This window comes from Harpia harpyja, chromosome Z, assembly GCF_026419915.1.
Source record: "Harpia harpyja isolate bHarHar1 chromosome Z, bHarHar1 primary haplotype, whole genome shotgun sequence".
Classification (NCBI taxonomy): domain Eukaryota; kingdom Metazoa; phylum Chordata; class Aves; order Accipitriformes; family Accipitridae; genus Harpia; species Harpia harpyja.
The window spans coordinates 24347537-24372698 of NC_068969.1; the positions used below are offsets into that span (position 1 = coordinate 24347537).

A 25162-nucleotide genomic window follows, 5' to 3' on the forward strand; every position below is an offset into this window, starting at 1 on the left:
CTAGGGAAACCTGCTCTTACCTCCTTTGTGCTCTGGAGTCTCGAAGTTCTGAAGTGAAGGGTTTGCCAAAAAAAGAAGTGACATCCCTGTGAGTTTTTAAAGATTGGACAGACTTTTGTTAGGAACAGTCTGGGTGTTGTTCTGGGGCACACTTACGTAGGCGTGCCTAGGGGAAAGAGCCAGTCCAGAATTAGCCATCAAAAAACCCTTTAAAACAGGTGTTTTAATAAGAATGCCGTAAGTCTTTGTGTTCCCTTTTGCTGCAGAGCACCGGGCGGCAGCGGCGGAGGCCCCTCGGAGCCACACCGACCCGAGAGCGCAGGCTGCGGAGGTCGTGCGTCTGCCGCCCTTCCCTGCGGCTCCTTCCCTGGGAGCACAGAAGCCCGTTTGCCTGTGGCTCTCGGCACCCTGCCCAAACGGAGGCCTCGGAGCACGCCTGCACGGTGCTCCTGCTTGCAAAATCCCCCAGTAGAACCGGGTCGGTGACAGGCTGAAACCAGCTCTGATCGGACACCCCCAGCACACCCACCCTGGCGGCAGCCTCGGTGCCGGGGCCGATGCAGGAGAGCATCGCCCTGTGCCGGGGCCGATGCAGGAGAGCATCGCCCTGTGGCAGGACGGCAGCTGCTGCCTGTGTCTCTCCCCCTACAGCAAAATCAGCAAAGCTCCTGCCTCTCTCGCTCCCTCTCATCCTCTCTGCTTACACATTAGCAGAAACCGCATGGGTTTTTTTCATTTTAGGATTAGCGTTTTCTGTTGGCTGCTAAATGTCTTTCCCCAGTCATTTTTTCCTTACTCTCACCCCTCACAATCCCCATTCGAGCCACATATGGGTCTTTTTATTTTTTAAAAATTTCCCAGGCCCTCGAGCTGTGTTCCTCCCATGTGGATTTTGCTGTGATAACCTACTAACTCAGCTGGCACTTCAGTGACAGACGAGTGCCAGGCTGCAGGCAAGCACACCCCCGTTGGATGCAGCAGTCTGTTGGGGGCTGCCAGTACCACCCATGCAAAACCCCTCTGTTAGGCCCCAAACAGCACAAGAACCGAGAGCTATGTAAAAAATCACAGCAGAGGAGAGGAGGGTTGTTTGGTTTGTTTTTAAATATGAGTGTTGGTATCTTTCTGTTTGCTTTCACATTTCTGAACTTTCTAGGGTCTGTTTGCTTCATCTCCTCAAGCTCTGCGCTGCAAACACAAGTGTTTGCACTTAAATTAAATTATCCTTACACCTAAAGCAAGCAGAGGTTCTCCTGCAAGTTTTTCTGAGAGAAATGTTGCAAGATGGCTAATAGAAAAAAGGAGGATGTGGCAGAACTGCCTCCTGCAGGCACTTGAGCCAATACCCCTGGTCTGGATGAGGCCGGGGAGTGAGCGCTGTCCCCAGGGGCAGAACACATCCCCCCCAGCCCACGGGCACAGGGGTGACCCCACATCCTCTCCCCCCGCAACCTCCTGCTCTCCCCATCCCTGCAGCCGCCAAGGGCATCGCACGCAGCACGTACAGCAAAAGCCTTTTAGTCTTAGGCAATAATTTTCATATTGGTACAACCACTCCTCAGATGGTGTTAGTGGGCATTTTAAAATGAAATCCTTTAAAGTTAGATTTGCTAATTGGATAGATTTTGAAATATATCATTATAGATTATGTTGTAACTCAGGAAAACTGACAAATAAAATGGGGCAAGAAAGGCACCAGTCATAAACTGCATAGCTGGACTGAAAATGTCACTGTCAATATGCATCACTTTAACGATACAGCATTGCAACAAGAAAGGAAAACATCCACAGGGGGAAATCTTTACCCAAAGGCCTGATCCTGCACCTGGTGGGAGGCCTGGAGCTGGCCCCAGCTCTGAGATACAAGCGGTTTGGAGGGAGAGGCATCGTGGTTTTCCTCCCCTTGTCCATTTTGTTTGCAGTCCCGCACTGGTGCAGTGGGGAAGGTCCTGGAGCATCCCCAGTCCCCGCAGGCGCAGGCAGTCGCTGGGTGATTGCTGCCGTCATCGTGCTCTTCTCCCAGCACTGGCGCTCAGATGACGGTGCAGCCGCAGCAGCACCTCTCGGGGTAGTCCAGCGCGTGCACCTCGTTTTCGAGCCCATAGATGTAGTAGAGGTAAGGCTTCCCTGAATACTGGCAGTGAACTTCTGTGATGGGGATTAGCTCAATTGTTTGGCGCTGGGAAAAGGAAAGAAGGAAAAGCTCAAATTAAATAAGCGGTTTGGAGCAGGTGCTGTATCTCGCTTTAGACCAACTCATGTAGAGAGGGAAAAAGCCCCAACTTTCAGCCACAAGCCTCGCAGGTCCAAGAGAGCTGCTGCTTTGTGAAGGGGGAAAGAATCTGACGGAGACCCACCAGCCCATCGCTACAGCTGTCAAAAATTTCCCTAGCTGCAGCAGCACGGAGGAGCTAGCATGTTTCGGCCCTCGCATCCTAGACCACTTTTACTGCATTTATAGCTATTTAAGCAAATTCCTTAAGTCCTTGTTTCCAGTCCTCCGTGTGTTAGCATATGCCCCCATCTCATGCGTGGCTGAGGTCTGCGTGTGAACGTGGTTCCCTCTCCTTGCCCTGAGAACGTGGGGGAGCCGCGGGAGATAGGATGTGCACCAGCAAACACTGGTGGTGGTGGTGAATCACCACCTTTGTGGACACACGTCACCTCTGTCCCTTGGAAGCAGGAAGAGCTGTCAGTGATGGGCTGCACTGTGCTGTGTTACTGCAGCAGAAATTGCTGCAGATTTAACCCCTGCTGCTCTGCTCCCTTCCCTGTCTGAGCGTGAAGGAAGCTGCTTTCATCTCCACTTATCTGGTAATTATTATTCATGGCTGAGTTACAGGAGATAGCCTGGTATCAGTGCTGCGGTGGCACTTTATCTCCTCATGCAGGGCCCTGCTTTGGTCCTTCCTTTCCTTTGCAGAATGAGTTCAGCAATTCCTGCCTTTCCCTAACACCAACCAAACCCAAGTTTTGGTGAATTTTTCATCTGTAATCAGCCAGAACCGCCGTCAGCTCAAACCCAGCGACATACACCAGCCCCTTAGTGCTGCTCGATGGGACAGAAGAAGGAAGGGAGCCAAGCGGTGCCCGGCAGCCGGTCAGGTCTCCTGAGCAGCCGGTGCAGCCCCGGGAGCCGCACGGAGCCGAGGAGCAGGCGCCCACCCCGGCTCTCGCCTCTTGTTGCAATTACACGCAGTCTCTGTTTTAAATAAAGCTCAACAAGCCCAGCAAAGTCTGCCTGGCTCCAGCCCCTCCAACCCCAGAGGGTAGCTGTGGTCCTGATATTTACCTCCAACACACGGCCAATGTCGTAAGAAGCCAGAATAGAGTCAGCCAAGCAGAGAAGAAGAGCCTTTCCCCCCCTGCTTTCTCCAGAAGATGTTGATTGTTAAGCGGAAGAACTTCAGCCAACGACAAGCGGAGGGGATGAAAAATTCAATGCTGGGGAAAGTGCCGGCAGAAGGCAGCCCGGATCGGCATAAATACCACATCGTGCCGGGGATTTGGCAGGGCAGGAGGTTTTCAGCACCTGCTTTCCCATACAGCTAGAGGATGCTTTGGCTGGTGTGCAGCAATCTAGTGAACAAACTGCCTTTGATGCTGAGAAGTGGAAATTATAGGCTGGAATTAAGTTGGAAGACAGAAATTTGCCAAAGAGCTGGTTTTGACAGACCACATGGAAAATCAAACCATCTCCCTTTAAGTTTATTTTGGTCTTTCAGTTTACTTGCATTTTTAATGTGAAACCTTCTCTTTCCTGTGGGTGAAAAGACAGTATGTTCTAGCTCAAGTTTTGCATTTGCAATCATATTTATAATAGCAGCAACAGAGATTACAACACTCTAGCGAGAATCAGATGGAGTGGAATCCTAATGTTTATTCAAAATTAGCTTCTAAGATAAAAATAGTGGTAATAAATAATGTTTGCCAGGGCTTTGAAAAGGTAAAAGGAACAATAATAACCACAGTCACCTACATCTTTCAATACGTGCCTGAAAAATTATTTCCCTGGTATTTCGCTTGATAATTAAGATTTCTTTGATAATTAAGATTTCTTTTTCATTTGCTAAAGATCACCTCTAAATAAAAAATGAAATCAGTTACTATTCTCAACATCTTATTGTGTCTAACCATTAATCAATCTTCATTAGCTGACCCCCTGGGTGCAGGGGTGTGCAGCAGGCAGCGGGGGGGACGCGCAGGCAGCTCCACTCCGGGCTCCCCCCTTACCTGCCGGAGGATGCGGGAGGACACGGCAAACGCCGCGCTGTGCTCTGCGACGGCTCGCTGTGAGGCCAGGGAGATCTCAGGATCAGGAAAGTCGATGATAGGGTACACCTGCAAGGAATAAACCCAGCCATGCAAAAGAGAGACCCTATTTGTCTGGCACAAACATATTCGTTTCACCTGTTACCGGCACATGCAAGGAAAGACCTGGGCATATAATGGACATACATAGCGTAAATGCTGAGCTCAAAGTCCCAAAGGCATGTCTATCCTGCCCCAGCAAAGCGTAGAAGAGTCCAAAACAGGGACCGTGCCGCTCTAGACAGCGGTTAGTGCTGCCGGGGAGCAGGACAGCACGGGCAGAGGCTGCTGTTCCCAAGCTGGCAGGTTTGCTTAAAAACCGGCGCTGGGTGACTCAGTGACTCTGTGGCCCGACAGGATTCACTGTCACCTTCTTCCAGCAGCGCAACACTGTTAAATTCGAAAGGTTTTTTTAAAGCCTCTCTGTTTTCCCCCAGCATGTGGACAAATTACAGAAGAAATACTGGGCTTGTGGGCAAAGCAGAACTAGTCATGAATGCAGCTACTTCTCGCATAGCCAGGAGCGAGAGCCGTTTATGTGAGGGGCCCGCTGATTTTAATGCTCATAAGACTTCAGATCTAAAGCATTCGTTGGAGAGTGACTCAGATGCTAAAGAATCATTCAAATCCCAAAGGGATTCTGCAACACCAGATGCAAAGTCTTCACTACAGATGCATGACGCTGAGTAATAGCTCTCTGGGGGAAAGCTGGTCCGTGCTTGGATGGTGCCTATCTCCCCGTCTTGGTACATGACTAAAGTTTTTACAGGTTACTGCAAAACAACTAATAAATAATAAAAAGGCAGAGTTAAATACTCACTCATTTGCATTCGCATTAAAAAAAAAAAAAATCAAGCTGAGGACTGAGCAGTACAGAAATGGCGTTGGCTGTAGGAGAGCACTGTGCTTCAGCCATTTTTTGACTGTTTCGCCCCAGGCTCCTGCAGCTATACAGAGGCAGATTCCCTCTGGGAGCCCTGTACCACAGGAGCAGGAGAAGAAATATCCGGCACTGATGAACATCTTGTTTAAGGGCCCTGCACCCGCAGGTCCCCATGGCAGCACAGCGAGCAGCCCCAGCCCACAGCAGCACCTCTGCGCTGGATCCTGGCTCCAAAGCTGGCGAGATCCGCCCCAGCCTGCGGGATGAGCTCCCAGCGGCTCTGCAGGCAGGCGGGTTTGCTGGTTGATGGCAATGCCACGCAGCACTCCGGCAAGGGGCGAGAGCCACTGTCCCATGGCCTCTCCCTGCAAAGCCTGCAGCCGACAGCACTGACGCTGTACAGGCAGTGGAAAATGTGCAAGGGGCAATATAAAAAGCCCCAGGGATGGATCTGCCGCTGGATGTCTCCCGCTACTGCTGGAGAGCTGCGGAGAATGACTCTGGGGTGGGATTTCTGCTAGTCTGGTGATGGCCACCAGAAGTAACCTGGGGCGGTTGAGCACTGACTGCTGCAGCGCGGGTTGGTTGCATTTTGTCAGGCAGAAAACCCAACCACTCTCAGTTCCTCAGAGGAAGCTAAGGATGCTCTGTACTACCTAAGGGCAATGGACCAAAGGACGTCGTTGCTTTGGTCCTGGTGCCACCCCCGTCAGACCGCACAGTCACCTGCGGGTCCCCCTGCTCCTGCCAAAGCATCTCTGCTCCAGCCTGAGCTCCCTGGCCCCAATGCCCCCACAGGGAGGAGCAAAGTCGCAATCCCCCAGTGCCTGCTGATGGAAAAAGACCCACTTTTGCTGGGTTTCATGACCCCATTGCTCCCTAAGTTTCTCCTGACTGTAGAAATGGGAAAAGCTGTGTCCCACAAACGGGAACTGGGCAGCTTTGCTGCAGGAGAGGGCACTGGTTATCGCCGTGTCCAGAGCAGCCGCTGGCCACCGCAGCAGAGACGCACAGCTGGAAGCCATTTCACATCCCCCCTCCTTCACAGCCGCTCCGAGAGGGATCCCCTCCAGCCCCGAGAGTCACACTCACCACCACATTTTCATCTTTAAATATATTCTCTCCACTGACTTTGCCGAGCAGCTCTCTTGGGAAGTTCAGATGATGCTCAGAAACAAATTCAAAGACATTGTTCTTCCTGCAAGAGGGTGGGAAGACAACTGAATGATCTGAGGCTGGTTGCAGGGCACTGAGCTATCTCCAGGCTCTTTCTAAATGCCTGAGCAATGCTTGAATGCTCACTGATTTCCGAGGACCATAATCACGCCTGCCTAACCCTTGTGCGCTCCCGCATTAGTTTCTTAATAACCTTGTATATGCAACAACCGTGGGTGACTCTCGCATAAATAATCTTGAAATCAGACCTTCATGGTGATCACCTTGCCCTACGGCTTTCAGAGCCTCCTAGTCCTTGCAGCAGGAGACGTCTTTCTTACATTCCCTTTCCAAAGCCACAGCTCTTATTACCGTGAATCATTTTGCTCTATTAGCCCTGGGACATGGGCATGGTTAGTGGCTGATGGTGCCTCCAAAGGAGCTGCAGGTCTCATCTGGCAGAGCTGTGCTTGGCTGGGGTAGTGCAGCCCTGGGGCCCCAGTGCCCCCCAGGAGTCCCACCAGCGTGACAGGCATGGCTGGGGTGATTTCCAGTCTCTCAGGATGGACAAGATGGTGTTCTGAAAAACGAAGGTCTTCACACAGGGTAATGGAAGGCATTTTGTACAAAAATGGGAAAGTGCTCAGGAAGCACCCGGCAGGGCAGGTAATAGCTTTTTGCTAAACCTCACAAGGTAAGATCTTTTTCAGCCCCATCTGTTATCTCTGGCACTAGAGGTCCCAAATGGGAGATGCCAGAGCAACACCACAGCCGCCAGCCTTGGGCCGTCACTAAAGCCCCAGAACAAGGAGCTCGGCCGCTGCCCCACGTCACCCCTGCCTGCTGGGGGCTTTGGGTCCGAGCTCGTACCAGGCAGCGGCTCAGCCGCTCCGTCTCTGTTTCTGACTTCTTGAGTGACCGCGGACCATCCTTTACCTCTCTGAACCCAATTCAGCTCCCACCACCCCCCATGGACAAGACTACCGTCATTAAGGACTAAAGCTGCCCCGCTAAGCCCCTGCTTCTGCCTGACCAAAGGCAATAAATACTCTCCCAGCTTCCCCTTAGGAAGCCCAGCCGAGCTCCCAAGCCTTGAGGTAAAATAAGGAATAGAAGTAACAGCTCTGAACTTCTACCCATGCTGCTTACCACCTTATCACCACCTGCTTGAAATGTTGGAGCTTTTTCTCTCCCCGACAGGTCACACAGGTCTTGCTGCCCCGGCCAGAACATGTATTGCACCTTTGGATGCAACAGAAAGGATTTTAAACGGGATTTTAAACACTGCCCACTTTCAGAAGCCTGCAGACCTGAGGGTGATTTATTTCAGACTGTTTGTGTAGCTCAGCTGGGTCAGCAGCTACAGGAGTCTATGATAGCACATGCACCGCACATACGTCTTCCTCTGGTCTCTGACTCAAGGGATGTAACATATTTGCTGGAAAAACAAATGACTAATGCCAGCCTCAGATCTATTTGTAAATGTGGAATTAGTCAAAGAATGTATTTGTACATCTAATTAAGGATAATCATAATTTCCCCACACAACAGTAAGAAGGCGAGTGTCACTTTGAAGACGCTGCTGCCTGTGCTTCTAACAGATGCAGGAGGCATATGCTTGTGCATGGAGCATTTTGATTGCATCAGAGCAACACAGATTAGCAGCAGTTAACAACTGATTCATTAAGGCTCTTCAAGCCATCATTAGCCCCAGTGGATTCATGCTTTAAAATGACTGCCATGATTATGCACGATACCATCTCTGTTATTTTAAACTTAATGGAGCCACATAAACAAAACAGTTTTAGAACAGTGCCTTCTTTTTTTGTCACTTAAAGATAATTTTTAAGCCTGTTAAGTTTCATGTTTGGAAAAAGGCTGTGCTGGCTGTGAAATCTGCCAAACCCCAACTGGGCGCTGCAGGAACCGGACCGAAGAGCGGCTCTGAAGTTTGCTGCTGCCATCCCAGGCCAGCTCCTTCCAGCCCCGTCCCACCCCCTTCCCCAAGCCCACCAGGATGGGAGGCTGAGCATGGACCTGGAGAGACTCAAAGCTGCAGCTCCTGAAGGTCTGAGAAACTCTGCTTTCATTGGAAAATCCAAAGCTTTCTCCAGTTTCCCAGAGAAGCTGGGAAACGCGACAGACTTGTAACAGAAAGGTAAAAAAGACGGAAGAAAGGCAAGCTAAAAAATTATTATCTTCCAAAGGCTTAAGAGCTTCTCTCACAAATTTGGAATACCAGCCTGGTTTCTGAATGCTGAGGGTGGGCCACAAAGAATGAATAATAGATGTTAAAATGAAAGTTCATTTAAAAATCAGAGGGTGAAAAGACTATTTCTAATCATTTTTCCTGGAGAATAAAGCTACTGCTGTACTGCTTTATCTGTTAGGTGGCCTTCATGGTAGAAAATACAAAAAGTACACAGGCACGTACAGCATGGTCCAACTCTGCACTGTAACCTCTGCCAGCAGCACGCAAGTGGAGCCATTTTGGCTCAGACATACCAGATTAAGGGCTTTTTTTTCCCCTACCAATTTTCCAGTATTTTCCTCCTACTGGCAGACCCTCAGCTGATAACCTCCACCAAGCCAGTAGGACTGGGATGACTGGTTTCTACTAAACATGGCCTAAGGGAAGCAATACGCTCCGAGCAGAGCCACACTAACTGACGCGCAGAGGAGCCCATCGTACCTTTTGCGACCTGTACCTGAACAAAGCTGGCATCTCTTCTGCTGCTTTAGTCTCCGCCGGGATCCCTTGCACGTTACACACCTCGTCTACAAATACACCAAAGAATTAAAATAGGTGGTGACTGCTAGAATATAAACGTCAGGTTTATAAATCAAAAGCTTTTATGCACATTATCAAAATAATTGCTAACTTAGGCTTGCAGAGAAAGGCATATGCCAAGTACATACATTGCAAATAAAGAGCGTACAAAATAGCTCATAAATTGTGACCCTGGATTAACGAGGTGTTCCAGTCAAACTCACCAGTGATGCAAACTGGACACACAGTCTAGGTTGAAATGCCTTTTTTCTCACACGCTTGTTTTTCCACTGTTATTTAGTCCTGTAGTTAATAGTATACTTCTATTTAAGTATTTGTGTTTAATCAGATTAACTTTAATTAAGCGGCAAATTTGTGCAATAACAATACATCTTTTGGCTGTCTGGGAATATCTGTGCAGAAGAACAAATAAAGACAGGAGGCCAGATTTGTAGCTGCTCTCGTACCCCTGGGTTAAACCTCCTCTCCCATTCAGAAACCCCAAATACAGGACTGAGCATATCTGAAAGATAGCAAACAGTTTGCTGTATTTCATGCCTAAGACCTGACCTCATTTCAACAGCGCAGAAGCAAATTCTCCTTTTCCTCTCACCATCACAACACATAGGCTATCGATTGAGGACGGGGTAAGACATCTTTGCTACCTGGGCAGGATTTTGACAACCCCATTCAGCAAGTCTGCAGGACCCAGGAACATCAGCTGGGAACTGGACTGAACACGAGTGGGTTTGGGATGCAGGGTGACAAAGGGGGAATAAAACAGAACTTGCCCTCAGATTTCCAACCCTCGTAATAAGTACAGTAATAAGATAGTATGTGGTATAATTTTGCAAATGGACCCCAAACTTAGAGGAATAGGAAATGCAGGCTGCCTGGCAGAAGGTTTTGCAGCTCCTTACCCGACCTGCCCCGTGGCACACCCCGCACTTGGACCGGCCGTGACCATGGCATCTGTGACAGTCCTGAAATCAGAAGATTATTCATGCACAGAGCTGCCCAGGGATTTCAGATATCTCATATTATGCACATGCACTCTTCCTGCATCTAAATTCCAGTGATAAAATTCTGGTCCTAACAGGAGAGAATCCCACACCATAAAATTGTGCTGTACGACCATTAAAGGAGTCATAAATAATAATTATTTAACAAAGGCAAATGTCCACGTAGTGCTGGCAAAAGAAAGTAATTTTTTTTTCCTTTATTCATTCTTTCACTTAAAAAGTAAAATAAATTGACCAGCTATAGAGCTTGTCAAAAGCTAAATGGGATCTGTCATGCAAACAAATGTCCTGCTAATGTTGAAAAAAAAATTTAACAAAGGAGGAAAGGTTATCCAGTGCTCTTTCTTGAAAAGGCTGCAGCAAGATTTGTCCTCAAACTTCTAGAAGAAAACACCAGGAAGAAGGGATCTCTGACTAATTTCCCTGGTGTTCAATGAGGAAAAACCCATGAAAATGAGAACCGTAGTGAGGTGTCCATCAAGGAGCTGAGGGTCCCGGGGAAGAGACACTGCCCCGGCTGGGGGCTGCTCCCTGAGCCCCGACAAGCCCATCGGCCGGGGAAGGGGGTCCCGCGAGCGGCTGACAGCGAGCGAGGACTCACCCTGACCAGTGCCGAGCCGGGCACCCGGCAGCGCCGCGTCTGGCCCTGGAAGAGCAGGGGGGGCCCGACCTCCACGTCCCAGGGGTCCAGGGGGGCATCCCCGGGGGGTCCAGCTGCTCCGGGCTCTGCAGGAGGGATGGCATCTTATCCACCTTGCTGGAGGGGGTGCTTGGATGCTGGCCGGCTCCTGGTGCTGCTGGGGACCGGCCGACTTCGCTCCCCATCCCCACGCAGGCATCGTACCAGGGACTGATCCTACGCGGTCCATGCTTCCCCGAGGTGCTGAGCATCCGCCTGCCACCACGGCATAGCCCCCGTCTCCCCCCAGCCCTCCCAGCAGACCCCCTGGGCCAGTGCCGGCATCTGGGATCAGCTGCCACCCAAAAGCCAGGGGTGGGGGTCCCCCGCACTCCTCAGCAGGTCAGCAAAGAGCTCTGCTGCACGCAGGTGCCCATCTCAAGTCTTGGCAAGCTTAGAGTATACATGGCACTTGGTAGGAAATTACTGCTGCGCAGGCAGGGAATGAATGGTCTCTGCTCCCTGGGCATGCCACAAAACCTCCCCTAACGTGAGGAAAGCAATCTAAGCTTGTAAAGGAAGGCATTTTGCCCCAGCTTCACGTTTGCAGAGTGCAAACAGCCACAAGGGATCAGATAAACTTGACGCGCGTTAAAGCAGGCTCAAGTCATCTCCAGGAGCCACACGAGCACTGCCACAAACCCCAGCACATCCCATGAGAGCTATTCCAGCGGGATTCGGGGCAATCACTTACTGGTGAAGGGCTCGAACGCCCACTCGCTTAACCTCGACTCACTGAATGTCTCCAGTCGATACTAGAAGAGAAAAATCATGCACTCACCACAAAGACAATTTGCACAAGGCAGGCATTTAAATTTGAACCGTGACTTGCTAGTAACGGGTCTCAGGAGCATTCCCAGACTCTTCTGTCTCTGAGTACAACTGGCATGAGAAAAACTGGTTGGCACTTTCACGGCAAAAGTGTATTTTGCCATTATTTGGAGAATCCTGTGGCTTATTTCTTAGGGAATGCCCAGATAATGTTTGTGAGTAATCTGAATAATCTCAGAAGTGGAACTAACACCAGCATAAAGGAAGAACTGCCCCACAGTGCCTATCAATGGGCCCTCCCAGCACCCTGCTCCTCAATGCTCTTGCATTATCCCCTCCAAGAAGCCCCAGAAAAGGGAGCAGGGGTGGGCACAGCAGCACTCCCCTGGACGGCTGCCCAGGCAGGACCCGCACCAAAGCCTGGCACAGAACCCACCATTTCGGGATTCCCCAAACCAGGACTGACTCAAGAGCCAGCTACTAATCGCAGCAAGCACCAAATCTGCAATAACTATTTTCAGTGGGAGGAATGACAATAGGGAATCAAAGCCCAACAAGTTTTCTGTGAAATTAAACATTGCCAGAATAGATTTACAGCTGGGGGGATGCATGGCATTACAGGTCACTCTGTGCTGCCCTGAGCCCAAAATACCAAGCTGCAGGGCAGGTTCCTGTGGTTTAGGTAAGGAAAGGGCTCTTTTGCCAAAGCTAGGATGTCAGAGAAGGCTTCCAGGGGTTTTGCCGAGGTGGTGCTTTACTGTAGAGGAGGATGGACCTTTCAGCTATAAAAGCCTGCAGCCAGCTCTCAGGTAGACTTTCCTCGGAAAGCACTTGTGTGTCTGCGTTTAAAGCAGGATGAAAGCCATTTAATTTAATGAATGGATGGTTCTTCGTGGCCCGATGTCACTATGTAATTGGAAATTACCCCAGCCGCTCAGAAGAGGTGCCCAAGAGGCCAGGTCTGGAGGTACTCACTCGGTACGTCCCCAGCCGCCGCAGCCGCCGGATGGCCAGCTCTCCGGCGGCTCTGCTCCCGTAGCAGCATTGGGAGGCCACGAAGCGCAGGAGGGCTCGCCTGGCCGCCGCCTCTGTCATCGGGGGCACGCTGGGAGGCAACGGGAACAAACCAGGTTTACACTCTTAACCTCTCCTAAAGAATTAGCTGGAAACATTCAGTGTATTTAACCTACTGCAAAAAAGTGAAGGAGAGCCTGTTTGGGAGCACCCACCTCCTTTACACAATCACAGCTGGCATCTTTCTCATTACAAAAGAAAAAGAGATTTGCATTCTAAAAAATACCTTCATGTAATATCGGTAAAGCTAGTATTAAAGAGTGGTCTAAAATAAATACGTGTGTGTGTAAACCCTCGCCTTCAGCAGGCTGGACAAAGGCTAGCCGGTTCAAAACGTCGTCATGTCTTTGCAAGCTGCAAATCAACAGCTTCCCTGTCAGCTCACAGGATTAGAAATGGCACTCTTTATTTTTTCAGACCCCAGGACCCCTGTTACTCTGAGCTGGTTTCTATTTTCAGTTAACAGAAACAACAGCAGAAAGACTAACTTGTGCATGAAGCACATCCCATGCCCCCTTGGCCCCCTGCAGCAGCTCTGACCGAGGTGTCACAGGCACCTAACTCCCCAGCCAATGGGGCTGGATTAAAATGATGAGAAAAAGAAAAAAAAAAAAGCCTAAAATCTGTTTCTCAGAGGTGGTTCCTCAAAAATCCTCATCAGTTGTCTTTGTAAGTACAAGAGAAAAACCTACAGCAACTGCCCAAGCCTGAGACAGGTCCATCTGTCCTCACTGGGACATCTGACTGTCCATTAGGTATTTGTTCATCTCTCTGATTTAACACCTTTGGAAAGCATATTAAAACACCATGAAGTAAATAGTAACAGAGGAGATAATGTCAGCATTGGCTCTGTGGGAATACTCAGCAACGAATCCTTTCCTCAGAGCCCATGACGGCTCCAGCCTCAGTGGCCAAGCGCGCTGGCGAGAGTTTCGTTATGACCCCAGACAATATTCATTAAGAATCCTCCCTGTCAATACGGTGACGGCAGAGATTAAGAAAACCTTCTTCGACAAAGAGCAAGAGCCGATCTCACAGCTCCTACAGCTATTTCGGTTTGGCAGGACGCTAGCACAGGGAAGGAGGGGCGGTTTGGCCAGGCGGCCGCCAGCGCTCCCCCTGCTCCATCCCTGACACCGCCACTGCCGGACGGGGACTCCGCTGTTATTCCCGAGCCCACTGCTATCCGAAGGAAATGTAACGCACGTCTGCTCTTAACAAGTGTCCCTGAATCTTCACATTCCCTTTTCCTTTTTTTCTTTTTTTGACCAGAGGTTTGTTTCTCTAACAAGTGTTCCCCCAGCATGGATCAAATTCAAGGCTCCCATGTTTATTTAGACACTTCCCTGTCCTTTCAGGACTGTGTTTCTGAGATGTTTAGGCAGATCACTGTCCTGCAGTCATCTTTTCCCCTCTCATTAAGGCTGAGAAACATAATGCCACCAGATGTCTAGTCTGAACCTTTGTGTAGATGAAGAAAATGAGCAGGAGTAGAACCCCACCATCCTATGCTACTATGGATCAAATGTTGCCTTTCAAGCTGTGCTGCTTTTTTTCCATGTGCAAAGGAAAAAGGGGGTGGGGGTGTGTGTGTTTGGTTGGGTTTGGTTTGTTTTGGTTTTTAACTTCAAGATGAAAATCAGGAGAGAAAAAAGACAATAAGCAATAAAAACATAAAACACAGAATAACCAAGCCCTGGGAGAAGGACTAGCAAAATACCTGTGTGATACTTACATTCCAAAGAAAACTTCAAGAGTTTGGGCCCCACCTCTGAGGAGTTGCTCTGGTCAAGCTCAGACAGAGGATATTTTATCAGCCCTGCCGCTGGGGGTGCCGGGCTGTGGGGAAGGCAGCCCCACACCCGTAAATTCAGTTTTTACCCCTGCCGCAAGGCTCTCCCATGCCGAAGTCAGCACTGGTGCTTCTCTGCACCGCTGGACCCGTAAAACACCCGTCCACCTCCTCCGCACCTTCGCTGCCCAGCGCAGCAGGACGGCACTGCACAATGCCCGGTGCAGGGACAGCAGCTCTTGGCACCAACCTGAGGGCTGGTGACGGCGGCAGGAGATGCCACAAGGGCAATGCCAGTGCTGTCGGTGCCACGGGGGTCCGCATCTGCCCCCAGGACCAGGCCTGGGCACGCCACAGGTTGCCAAAGCCTGGTGGGGGGGGGTGCCACCTTTTTGCCATCTCTGGGGCCCTGGGACCCCCAGCAGCGTGGGGGGCTGCGCTGGTCTGCTTTCAAGAGAAGTGCATAAAACACACGCTCCCCAAAGCTGCTTACCTGTGCTGCATGAAGGGGGGCCTGCTCCGCTGCTCCCCAGGCTCGCCCACCGGGTCCAGAGGTGGTGGCAGGGGCTTTGCTCCTGTGGGAAAGGGCAAGTGAGGAATTCAAGCCCAATTTAAACCCAAGGCAGATTTTGCTCACAACTGCAGGAAAATTCAACTGTAGCAGCTAAAGCCACTCCCGGGTGAGCAGTTTGCTTCGCAGCAAACAGCCCACATGCCCCAGCCAGAAGTTGCTGCCGGTCCAGCTCATCCCAGTGGCGTTCCAGCAAAGCACTGGGACAGCTCCCAGGTGAGTCGGGCAGCCATGCCCATGCCTGTGCTGCTTTGCTGACCCCGCTGCTTTGCTCAGGGCAGTACAGCAGTCCCAGCTCCCTGCTCAGCAGAGGTCTTGATGACTTTCCAAGCAGGGAGAAGCACAGCCAGATGTCAAAGACAATTGCTTTCCAGAACATATCTCTCTGCAAAAGAAGCAGGCCAGGAACAGCAGCCCAGGATGTAAAAGGAGTCTGCGAGCTGGACAGGCACATGCCCATTGCAGGAGCTGTTGCGTACAAGAGGGAGGGTTTCATGGGGCTGTCCACCTTGCCTGGCACCTCCTTGGGTTAGGCAGCTGCTATAGTTTCCTTACCGTCAGAAGAGTAAAGTTAGAGAAGTGCAAACTGTCAGAAAGCCAAGGGGTCAGTGCCACGCACACACCTCTGCCCTGGACGAGCCACTCGCGGTCATCCAGCCGTCCCGGGGGTGCAGAAGGCGTCAGGGAACGTCCCGGCTCCGGGTCCGGGTCCAGGTCACCTATAGCCCAGGGAAACATGGGTGACTGAGGAAACCTCGAGGTCTGTCGGTGCAGGTAGAGACCAAACAGATGTCAGAGGCCAAGACGCAGTCGGAGGATTTGCTGTCCTTTCCCCCGTCTTGCCTTCAGGAGCTCGGTCCCTGTGCTGAAGTGGAACAACACTGACACCCTGTGTAGGTGACGAAGCCCTGCAGGTCCTCAGCTCCCTCCGTGGCCCGGGCGAGTCGAGGACTGGGGCTTACAAGCCCTGGAGGTCAGGAGCCCGGCTGGGGATACTGGCCCAGCAGCTCCCAGCACCCGCAGCCCTTGGTGGGAGCGCTGGGGAGCTCTGCGGCGGCTGGGACGGACACCCAGAGCGGGCTGGGTCAGGACACGGGTGGGAGAAAGGCACCAGGAACTTGCCAAAGACCCAGAGACGTTGGCTGGTAAGCAGGTGAGAAGATGCAGCTAAAGAGTTCAAAATTGCACACGTTTGCATCTTTAGCGGGATGTGAACATAGAGGTGAAGGTCAGCACCTCTTGGCTGCCCTTGAAACGTCAGTCCTTAGCTCAACCAGCAACGACTCAGCTCTTGAAAGGACTGCCTTTTTCTAAAAGTTTCCGACTTATTTTAATTCCGCTCATGGGACATCAGTTGTTTGTTTTCTTAGGTACCGCTCTAAAAATAACCACTGGTAGCAACTGGTCCTCCTGATGCCTAGCACAGAAACAATTCTTTTTATTAAGGCTTTCATCCAGTGACCTTTCATATTGCAGCAACTGATTACAAAAATTGAGTCTGTGCAAGAAAAGAGCTCGTGGAGGAGCCAGGAAATGCCAGCCTGGCAACAACACACAGTTTGACCGGCACAGAGAGAGGCTGAGGGTAGTCATCCATCAACTTGATTTACTAGACTTTTCTTCTGAGAGCATGCTCCTTTCTTCCAGAAAGCTAAATTAATCTCTCCGTTATTTCTTCCTATGAAAATAAGAAACTACATGCTTCATTTGAAATGTCACATCCCTCCTGCAGGAGAAGACAAGGCTGTCCTTGAGCTGAAGGAGAACAGGTTTCCAAGTAAAGGTGAGCGATAAGCACTACAGAGAACTTCCTTGTGAAAAATAAATCAATAAGATGCCTTCAGTGTGATTCTCTCAGTCATGTCTAGACCAAGCAGAAAAAACTCCCTCAAGTGGTGGGTAAAGTATCTCAAAAAATTTTGGATTCACTGGCCAGTTAGTTCACAGAAAATGTGAGTCTACTGGGGCTTCAGCCATGGTAAAGCTCTTCTGTGCCCCAGGGTGGGAAACCGCACTGGAGAGGTGCCTTTCCTTCCCTCTGTTTGGGTGTTGCATTGCTGGTTGTTGGTTTCAGTGTTTTGTTCTCTGTATACAATTGTGTATTCATAAGGAAAAGGACACACAACTATGAAAACATTGTAAATTCCCTCATTCAGAAAATGCAGCATTTACAAACCTTTAAGCACTGAAAGGACTTTGCACAACTTTAGCAAGGGCTGCCTTTTCTTCAGTTCACCAAGACTTGCAAAGCCCTGCTCGGGTGGGCAAGTGCTGTGCTTGGCGCGCGTGGGGGTGGAAGGGCAGAGGGAGGATGAGTGCCTTCCCTTAGTGTGCTGCAGAGAAATATTCCAGGAGCATGAACTCCCAGGTTCTTATTTTGACTATTATATCACAACAAATCCTTTATTTTCATTCCAAAATATAGTGGATTTCCGTACACATTACTAAGAGAACCTGAACACCTATTTTTAATGTGCAAATGTTAAACAAAAACCTGTTTAAAACAAAAGATGGAGATAAGAGTATGAGTACCAAATTCCAGTCCAATGGAAATGGTTTAAATGACCTGGTTAAAAATATCCCAAATTTGGAGTAAATAAATCAACTGCATGGTTGTTGCTACGGTGATGTTGTTGGAAATCTCAATAGTCTATAAACATGAACACATAGCTCTGTTTTAATACAACAATAAGTCTGAGATAGACTTTGACCAAAGCCAGGAAATTCAGAGCTTAGGCTGTTACTCATCCAATATTTCAGGTTTTGTTCTGTATCATTGGGATCCAGCTCTAGACACACCAAAATGGATGTTGGATGGGGCTTTGAGCAATCTGGTCTAGTGGAAGATGGCCCTGTCCATGGCAGGGGGTTGGAACCAGATGAGTTAAGGTCCCTTCCAACCCAAACCATTCTATGATTCTGTGATTCTATGAAAATGGCCAGCAAAATTCCCACAGCATGCAGTGGCGGAGGAGAGACCTCCAGCCTCAGACTAAAAGCTCTGTTTGTCAGACCTGTGCACGGCCCATGTCACAGCATCCCCTAAAACCCGGTGTGCTGCAAGGTCCTGGGCTGCTGCATGGCTTCTGCAGCACAGCACAGCTTCTCACTGGGCTCACCCGAGCTGGCATCAAAACATGATTTCACCTTTGGTTGAAAATCAGGTTATCAGAGGTTTGGCCTTTTTGTAAGCAAATAGGGCAATGCTGGATGGTTGTTAAAATATGACCAAACCTCTCTGGGCAATTCTGTGCACTGCTGTGTTCCTGCCCTTCCTGCACAGGGACACCAACAGCTTTGAGCATCTTCCACAGAAGGACTCCCTGTCCTCTGATGACCCCCAGGACACTGCCACCTCTCCCTGCTGCTGCCTCTGTGAGTGATCAGCTGCAACCAGGGTGAGAGGCCACAAGCTGAGTAAAGACCTACATGGGTGGAAACCTCTTTGCTTTCCTGAGGTGCCCAAGATCTACATGGCACATCTGCACTTAACTTTTATAGTCCTCGGGTGTCTAAAATTAGCCTTTTATGCATATGCATAAAACAGTCAGACGTCACAGTTGTATGCACTCAGACTCTGTTTCTCAGCTGGAAGATCCCTCGTCTCTCACTCAAGGGCGCTGTCTGCTAAGCGCTGGCTTGCAATGTCAAGGCTCAATACCACGTGGAGCATGACTGCTGGTCAGCCATAAAGAACAGCTAAAGGAGGGCAAGTTGGTACGAACACACCTCTCTATGGGAACCAGGGTTGGGTTCCTCTTGCCGGAGCAGTAACCATATTTTATCGTCTGGGGGAATTCTTCTGCAGACAGGGACAAGTCCCGGCGAGGTACAAACCAAGGCCAAATGCTGCTTTCCCCACACACCCCTCCAGGCAGCCCACAGGGGCAGCAAATACTGCAGCTGGCGAGCAGTAACTGAGCAAGAGCCCATCAATGTCAAGGGGAAGACCCTCATTTTCAGTGCATTTAGGATTGGAACCCATAGCCAAAAGTTTGGGAGAGTCTCAATCTTTGCCAAACCCTAGCAGTTAACCTGCAGTTCTTGTCCCCATCAATCACTTTCCCCACTGCTTCACTATCTATCTGGCAGGTCAAGCTGGATGTCAGTGCTCCATGCAGCACCTCCAGGGCCACAGAGTTGTTTAGGGTTTTTTTTTTTCCATCGGATTAAACAGAATCTTCCTGTAGCATCATTATTTCTTTTTAAACTAATCAAAGCTTTTCTCATTCATAAATTAAGGAACCTCAGAACTCAATTACTTTTCAGTAACATCAGTGACAGCAATATTTCACTGGGGCCTAACATAATTAGAGTTTCTTCAGGCACCATATTAACATCTAATGAAAAAGATATAGTCAAGGGCATAAGATCAAAGCTCCATCATGACAGATATTTTGATTAAGCAGCATTTTGTTAAAAGATAACAAATCCCAGTTTAATCTCTAACCCATGACAAGCATCTTATAGTGGATTCCAAGAATCCTACCGTAAAGACAAAACAAGGAAGCATCCCAGAAGCAGAGATTCAGGGACTAAGTTCACACCTCTGAGGATCAAGTCCCTGTTCCGCTGGAATCAGTGAGCTTTGCATTGTGCCTAAGAGCGTAGCAATGTCTTTAAGTCACAGACGTGGCACAACCAACGTGCCAACCCTTTCCACTCCTTCCACAAACACTGACCGGATGAGTGCATACGCTGACATTTGGTGGAAGAGAGTTCAGTTCTGGAAACAGTTATTTTTAACATATTACTTGAAAACACAGTTTATGAATATCCTAATCAAGAAGTACAACTGCATAAAAATAGTCAAGAAACTCGTCAGTATGGCATGGAATGTATTTCTTTTAGTTTTACTTACTGTCTGCTTTCATTTCTTGTTCCATTTTCGAAGGCTAGGAGGAGAGATGATCCTGTCCCAGCAATCTCCTCTGGAATACATTGTTTTCTGCAAATTCTGTGCTCACTGCAATGAAACCCAGCCCCCATGAGCCACTCCCCTCTGCCAAACAATGCACATGTTGAGAACTAATGAATTGATGTCAAAGCTGGACGAAGCAGAAGTTTGCCAGGAAGGAAAGTGCCAGACAGCCCATGCACACCATGCTGGCTTCCTAAAGGGAAGCCCCACTGCAGAGGAAGATGTTCAGAAATCATGGAAACTGCACGTGAGACCAAATTACAGATAGAGATATGTAAAGAGACTAGAAGATCTTTCAGACCCCTTCAAGGTATGGCTGAAATCCGGTAGTACAAGGCACAAGATCTATTCACCACGGGCTCAGCTGGTGAGCTGGGGCTCAAGGCACTGCTCACTCTGCAGAGAGGGAGCTGCCTGCATGTCTGCACATAGTCAGGTGCCTCTGGGGCATCACACAAATATTCCACGTATTCAAAGTTCTCAGTGTTAGCTTTTTTCCAGTATCTGGTATAATTATTAAATATCTGCCAACTTCAGTGCAGATACTAGAGAAGACACTAGCAACGCTTCATTCGGTGCCTTTCTTTGCCAGACTGCATGCGAGCCCTGTACATTACCGAAACTGAGTCCCCGGGGAACACGATAGCTGTCCAATGACCTAATGACGGCACGGCAGCTGAGCTACCCTCAGCTTTCCTACCTTCCTCTTGGGCATCTCACATTTGCACCTTCTCCACTTGCTCTCCCCAAGCCCATTGTCAGCCCGTGAGCACAGAGAGGGAGCAGCGTGATGCTGTTAAGCTTATAAGCCGGTAACTATGGCCTCAGAAACCAGCTAACAAGAGGCTTTGGCCAGTTAGTTGATGATCATAAACTATGAAACGAGCCTGTTTTTAAGAGCTGTCCCTACTCACCAGACCTTAGGAGCCTCCCATAGCTGTTCTTGTAGTCAAAAGGCTGCTATCCACGTGAAAAATCGGAAGAGAAGGTTTGTTGCACTAATACACCATGGTGCCACACAAGCACCTGGGAGAAAGCAGGTGATTTCCTTAGAGTTTGCTGCATTTTTCCTCAAAAGGACCAACCTCTGACCCAACATCATGGTCTGCAAAAGCCTGAGCTTTCACTCCAAAGTATTTCTGTGCATGGGCTCTAACAGGGGGAGAAGGGTTTGCTTCTCTGCAGAGATTTGTCCACCCTGATTGCTGTCTGAATAGCTCAGTTAATGCTGCAGGGGTGTGACTGTGCCATTAGCACACACAGGGGTCCTGCGAGCTGGGGAGGGAGCCCTTTTAGTCCAGTATTTAGCTCAAAAAGTAAAAAGAATTGAAAGCTCTAGTGGAAGGCACTGAGTAAACGGTGGAGAGCTCTGTTTTGGCAAGGGCAGAGCTAATGCGGCCAAGCCAAGCACTGCCACAGCCACTGATTTCTGGAGGCAGCTGTGGCTGCCACAGCTTCACCAGATGCAGCTGTTGATCCATCACAGCAGCAGCGGGAGGAGCTGCTGTCCCTTTGGGTCCTTCCAAATCAAATTGTGCAGCTATTGATAATAGCTTTTTTTTTTCTTTAGAGCTTAAATCAATGGCTTAAGCATCCTAAATACATTCAAGGCTCCAATTACACTACTTGCAAGGTTAGAGCCTTGTTGCAGCCACTGGGGCTTCAGAGCCTGCCGGGGAGCCAGCAGAGTCCAGAAGTGAAGTTCTGCAGCTTGCCCACTGGCAGGGACAGCAGAAGGGGCAGGGCCTGGCCGTGGTTATTAACACCAGATTATCCTTTCCCCATCCAAGTCCAAACCTGTCTCAGTAAATGCCAAGTTGGATTTCACGTTAATAAAGCCCATTAGCTGTGTGCATCTGGAGGGGCTCTGTTGTTTGCTGCTGTGTCTGTGCGGTGTCACGGGCAGCGTTAATCACATTAGCAGGGGGCTGCTGCAGCCCAGTGCTGGAGCCAGGGGCTGGCAGGCTGGCCAGTTTCTTAAAAACACGAAGAAGAGTAATGGGGTAGGCAGGGAAGAGCTGCCCTGCAGAGCAGCTCTGGAGACCCGCACAACCCCACCTCCTCCTCGGCACCACGGCTTCCAGGGGAGTTAACCCGGGCAGTTAACCAGGGGAGTTAGTTAGCCACCTCAGTCCTCCCAAGGGCAGCTGGGCTGTGACATGAACCTCAAGCCCCAAGTGCTGAAGCCTTTTGTAACGACAGCCAGGCGAGATTTGCTTTTCCATTCGCTGTGCCGTGCTGCAAACTTGGACAGAGGAGACTGGCAGCTTCATTTGGGAATATAATTAACATAGCTAAGGCTATCAACACCGCAAACGCAAGCTGGTTTTAATTATGCTCAGGCAGTCTATGCAAGGACAGCCTCCAACGCAGTTATGTTTAGCAGTGTGAATGACACCAGAGAACGGAAATTTATCATTCAGCTTACCGGGGCTGTGGGTAGGTGAGTCACAACACAGGCATTCCCATTCCCTGGGTCAGTACCTGTCCCATTACCCACCGGCAGAGCTTCTCTGCACAGCTCTCACAGGGGACACGGGATGAACAGTGGGACAGAAAGGAAAATTATTTCCCTTTAGCAAGGAAGTGTGCAGAGCTAACTCTGGTACAGACATTGCTGTCGCCTTCCCTGAGCCATCCAGCATCACGGAGCTCCGCTATCATCCAAGAGCTCGACATCCCAGCATGAACTTACAGCCACACAGCCCCATCGTACAGCATATACCATTGCATATTGTCTACCTCGTAGCTACATACATACATGATGCAGTCCTTATCCAGTCGAATGCCTGGAGAACATTTCACAAGCATGTTTATAATGGCTGCACTGACTGTGTAGCTATGAAGCATTATTTCTGGATGTGCTAGGTTCTTACTGCTGGCGTTCGTGCTTTGCTAGGGACACACTTTTGGAAAATGTGTCTTTTCTATTTTTGCATATTGTACCAGAGACTCTGAAATGTGTTAACAGTAGAATTATTCTGTGTAATTTTTAAGAGCTCAAAAACATAACTGCTTACGAGTGTTCACACCCTTAAATGCATGTGAATAGTATGATACAAAGGAAAACAAAGCTGTACCAAACAGCCTGTTGAATCATGATAACATTGTTACTGAATTGTCCCCTTCCACTGGAAAAAAACCAAGCTACAAAAAGAAAAAAAAAACACAGCAAAGGAAAATCTTGATTCTGTGGAATAGGATAATGGGTTATGCTTAACAGCATTAAATAACGGGATTTGAGGATTATCATGTGCAATTAGAAAATGTGACATGGCTGTACATATGAGCAAAACTAAATGTCATCTGGTTTTCCAAGACCAGAGGTTTTGGTGCAGGCTCACATTTTGAGCTGGGAGAGCTTTAACCCCAAAGCAAAGTTCCTTCTGGATTAGAGGGAACTGACCCACGGCCAATGCTCCTTTGCTGTGTTGCGTGACCATCAGACACATCTGTTTTACAGACGGATTTGGGGAGAAGAGGTCCCCACCAGATATTTGATCCCCCTTGCAGCCCCTCCGCATGAAGCTCAGTCCCCAGATGCATCCCTACCTGTCTCAGCATCCGCGTCTCTTCCAACACCTGCATTTGACTCAGGGCAAGGCAGGACTCCGCACCCCGCATGACAGGCTGGGGGAAGTTCAGAGTCGTCACCTGGCAGACGAGAGGCAGAGGATGCACTTCAGCACCCGAGAGAGACTGTCTAAACAAATTAAGGGGAAATCCTCACAAAGATGCAACACACATGCCTTAATCTCTGTTCATCACAAAAAGACAAATACTGACAGTCTGTGTCCTCCTTGGCATATACTTCACGGACAAGCTTTGCTCTAGAGACAATCATTTCACCCATTGGAACTGCGGTGGTTCATCCACAGGACTGCGCACAGCAATATCTCAGAGCACTAGCACCCCTTGGTCCCAGGAGGCAAAGCAAGAGAGCGGCACGTGAGGAGGGTCCCGGCCAGGGGCTCGACCCTCACCTGCTCCCACCATCACCGATGGCTCATCAACACCATCTCCTCCAGCCCAAGCTGCAGAGCCACATCTTTCTAAATCCTTATGTGTTAGGATTCATAATTCTGGTTCACAGCTCAGGTTTGTCCCTCTTAATGACCACCCTGTGTACTTGTAGCTGTCTCTAACATCTAGGCAGGCTCTAAGCACCCGCAAGGATCCGGTGAGACCTACGAACAGCTCCACATTATATAGCCACTGCAAAATTGCTGTTACATTTTTCCGCTAACAAATAGTGAAACTCTCCTGGATAAACTCTACCACTTATATCTACTCAATTTCTGCATCTGAAAATTACTTTATGGTTAGGTTAAAGTTCATAACTATGTCAGTGTGTTCTGTAGTTTCCAGACAAGTAACAGAGCTGCTGCGTTAACACGCAGATTACCAAATGGTGTTCATGACTGAAGAGCTGCTTCCTTGTCACCTCCTGGAAGCAGGACAGAGGAAACCCCTGGTTCTTGTCAACAACTGTCATGGTTTAACCCCAGCCAGCAACTAAACACCACGCAGCCGCTCACTCACTCCCCCCCCACCCAGTGGGATGGGGGAGAAAATCGGGAAAAGAAGCAAAACCCGTGGGTTGAGATAAGAACGGTTTAATAGAACAGAAAAGAAGAAACTAATAATGATAATGATAACACTAATAAAATGACAACAGCAATAATGAAAGGATTGGAACGTACAAATGATGCGCAGTGCAATTGCTCACCACCCACTGACCCAGCTAGTCCCCCGAGCAGCGATTCCCCGCCCCCCCTTCCCCATTCCTATACTAGATGTGACGTCCCATGGTATGGAATACCCCGTTGGCCAGCTTGGGTCAGGTGCCCTGGCTGTGTCCTGTGCCAACTTCTTGTGCCCCTCCAGCTTTCTCGCTGGCTGGGCATGAGAAGCTGAAAAATCCTTGACTTTAGTCTAAACACTACTGAGCAACAACTGAAAACATCAGTGTTATCAACATTCTTCACATACTGAACTCAAAACATAGCACTGTACCAGCCACTAGGAAGACAGTTAACTCTATCCCAGCTGAAACCAGGACAACAACGTATTCAGTGACACTGTTTTTCCTGGAGGAAAGAGCAGGGCGAGCTCCCAGCCACCCTCGGCTGCTCCGCACGCTCTTGCTTGCCCGCTGCACGGCCGGGCTGCAGCAGGAGCACACCGAGGATAGCTGCTTCAGGCTCCACATG

At 49.5% G+C, this 25162-nt stretch overlaps 1 protein-coding gene across 2 annotated transcripts; it reads right to left on the reverse strand.

The window, feature by feature from the left end:
• Positions 1-1728: 1728 nt before the first annotated feature.
• On the reverse strand, positions 1729-15755 carry SSUH2 (ssu-2 homolog). Of its 2 annotated transcripts, XM_052778817.1 has the most exons (11): positions 15652-15755; positions 14951-15032; positions 12567-12696; positions 11515-11575; positions 10743-10867; positions 10040-10102; positions 9042-9127; positions 7499-7591; positions 6287-6392; positions 4234-4341; positions 1729-2179 (listed from the first exon to the last, which is right to left on the reverse strand). In XM_052778817.1, the coding sequence occupies exons 2-11, from the start codon at positions 14959-14961 to the stop codon at positions 2033-2035; spliced, it is 930 nt and encodes a 309-aa protein (XP_052634777.1). In that variant the 5' UTR covers positions 14962-15032; positions 15652-15755; the 3' UTR covers positions 1729-2032. The 2 variants fall into 2 exon arrangements, with proteins under 2 accessions (XP_052634777.1, XP_052634776.1); XM_052778816.1 differs by lacking the exons at positions 11515-11575; positions 12567-12696; positions 14951-15032; positions 15652-15755 and having other exon boundaries at positions 9058-9127; positions 10743-11028.
• Positions 15756-25162: the final 9407 nt, after the last annotated feature.

Excerpts from the sequence above, each read along its gene's own strand:
- SSUH2 (XM_052778817.1), bottom strand. Across the intron at positions 10,868-11,514 it reads GGCGTTCGAGCCCTTCACCA|AGCCCGGAGCAGCTGGACCC; the intron begins GTAAGTGATTGC and ends TCCCTCCTGCAG. Across the intron at positions 9,128-10,039 it reads TGTGCCACGGGGCAGGTCGG|ACGAGGTGTGTAACGTGCAA; the intron begins GTAAGGAGCTGC and ends GTGTATTTGTAG.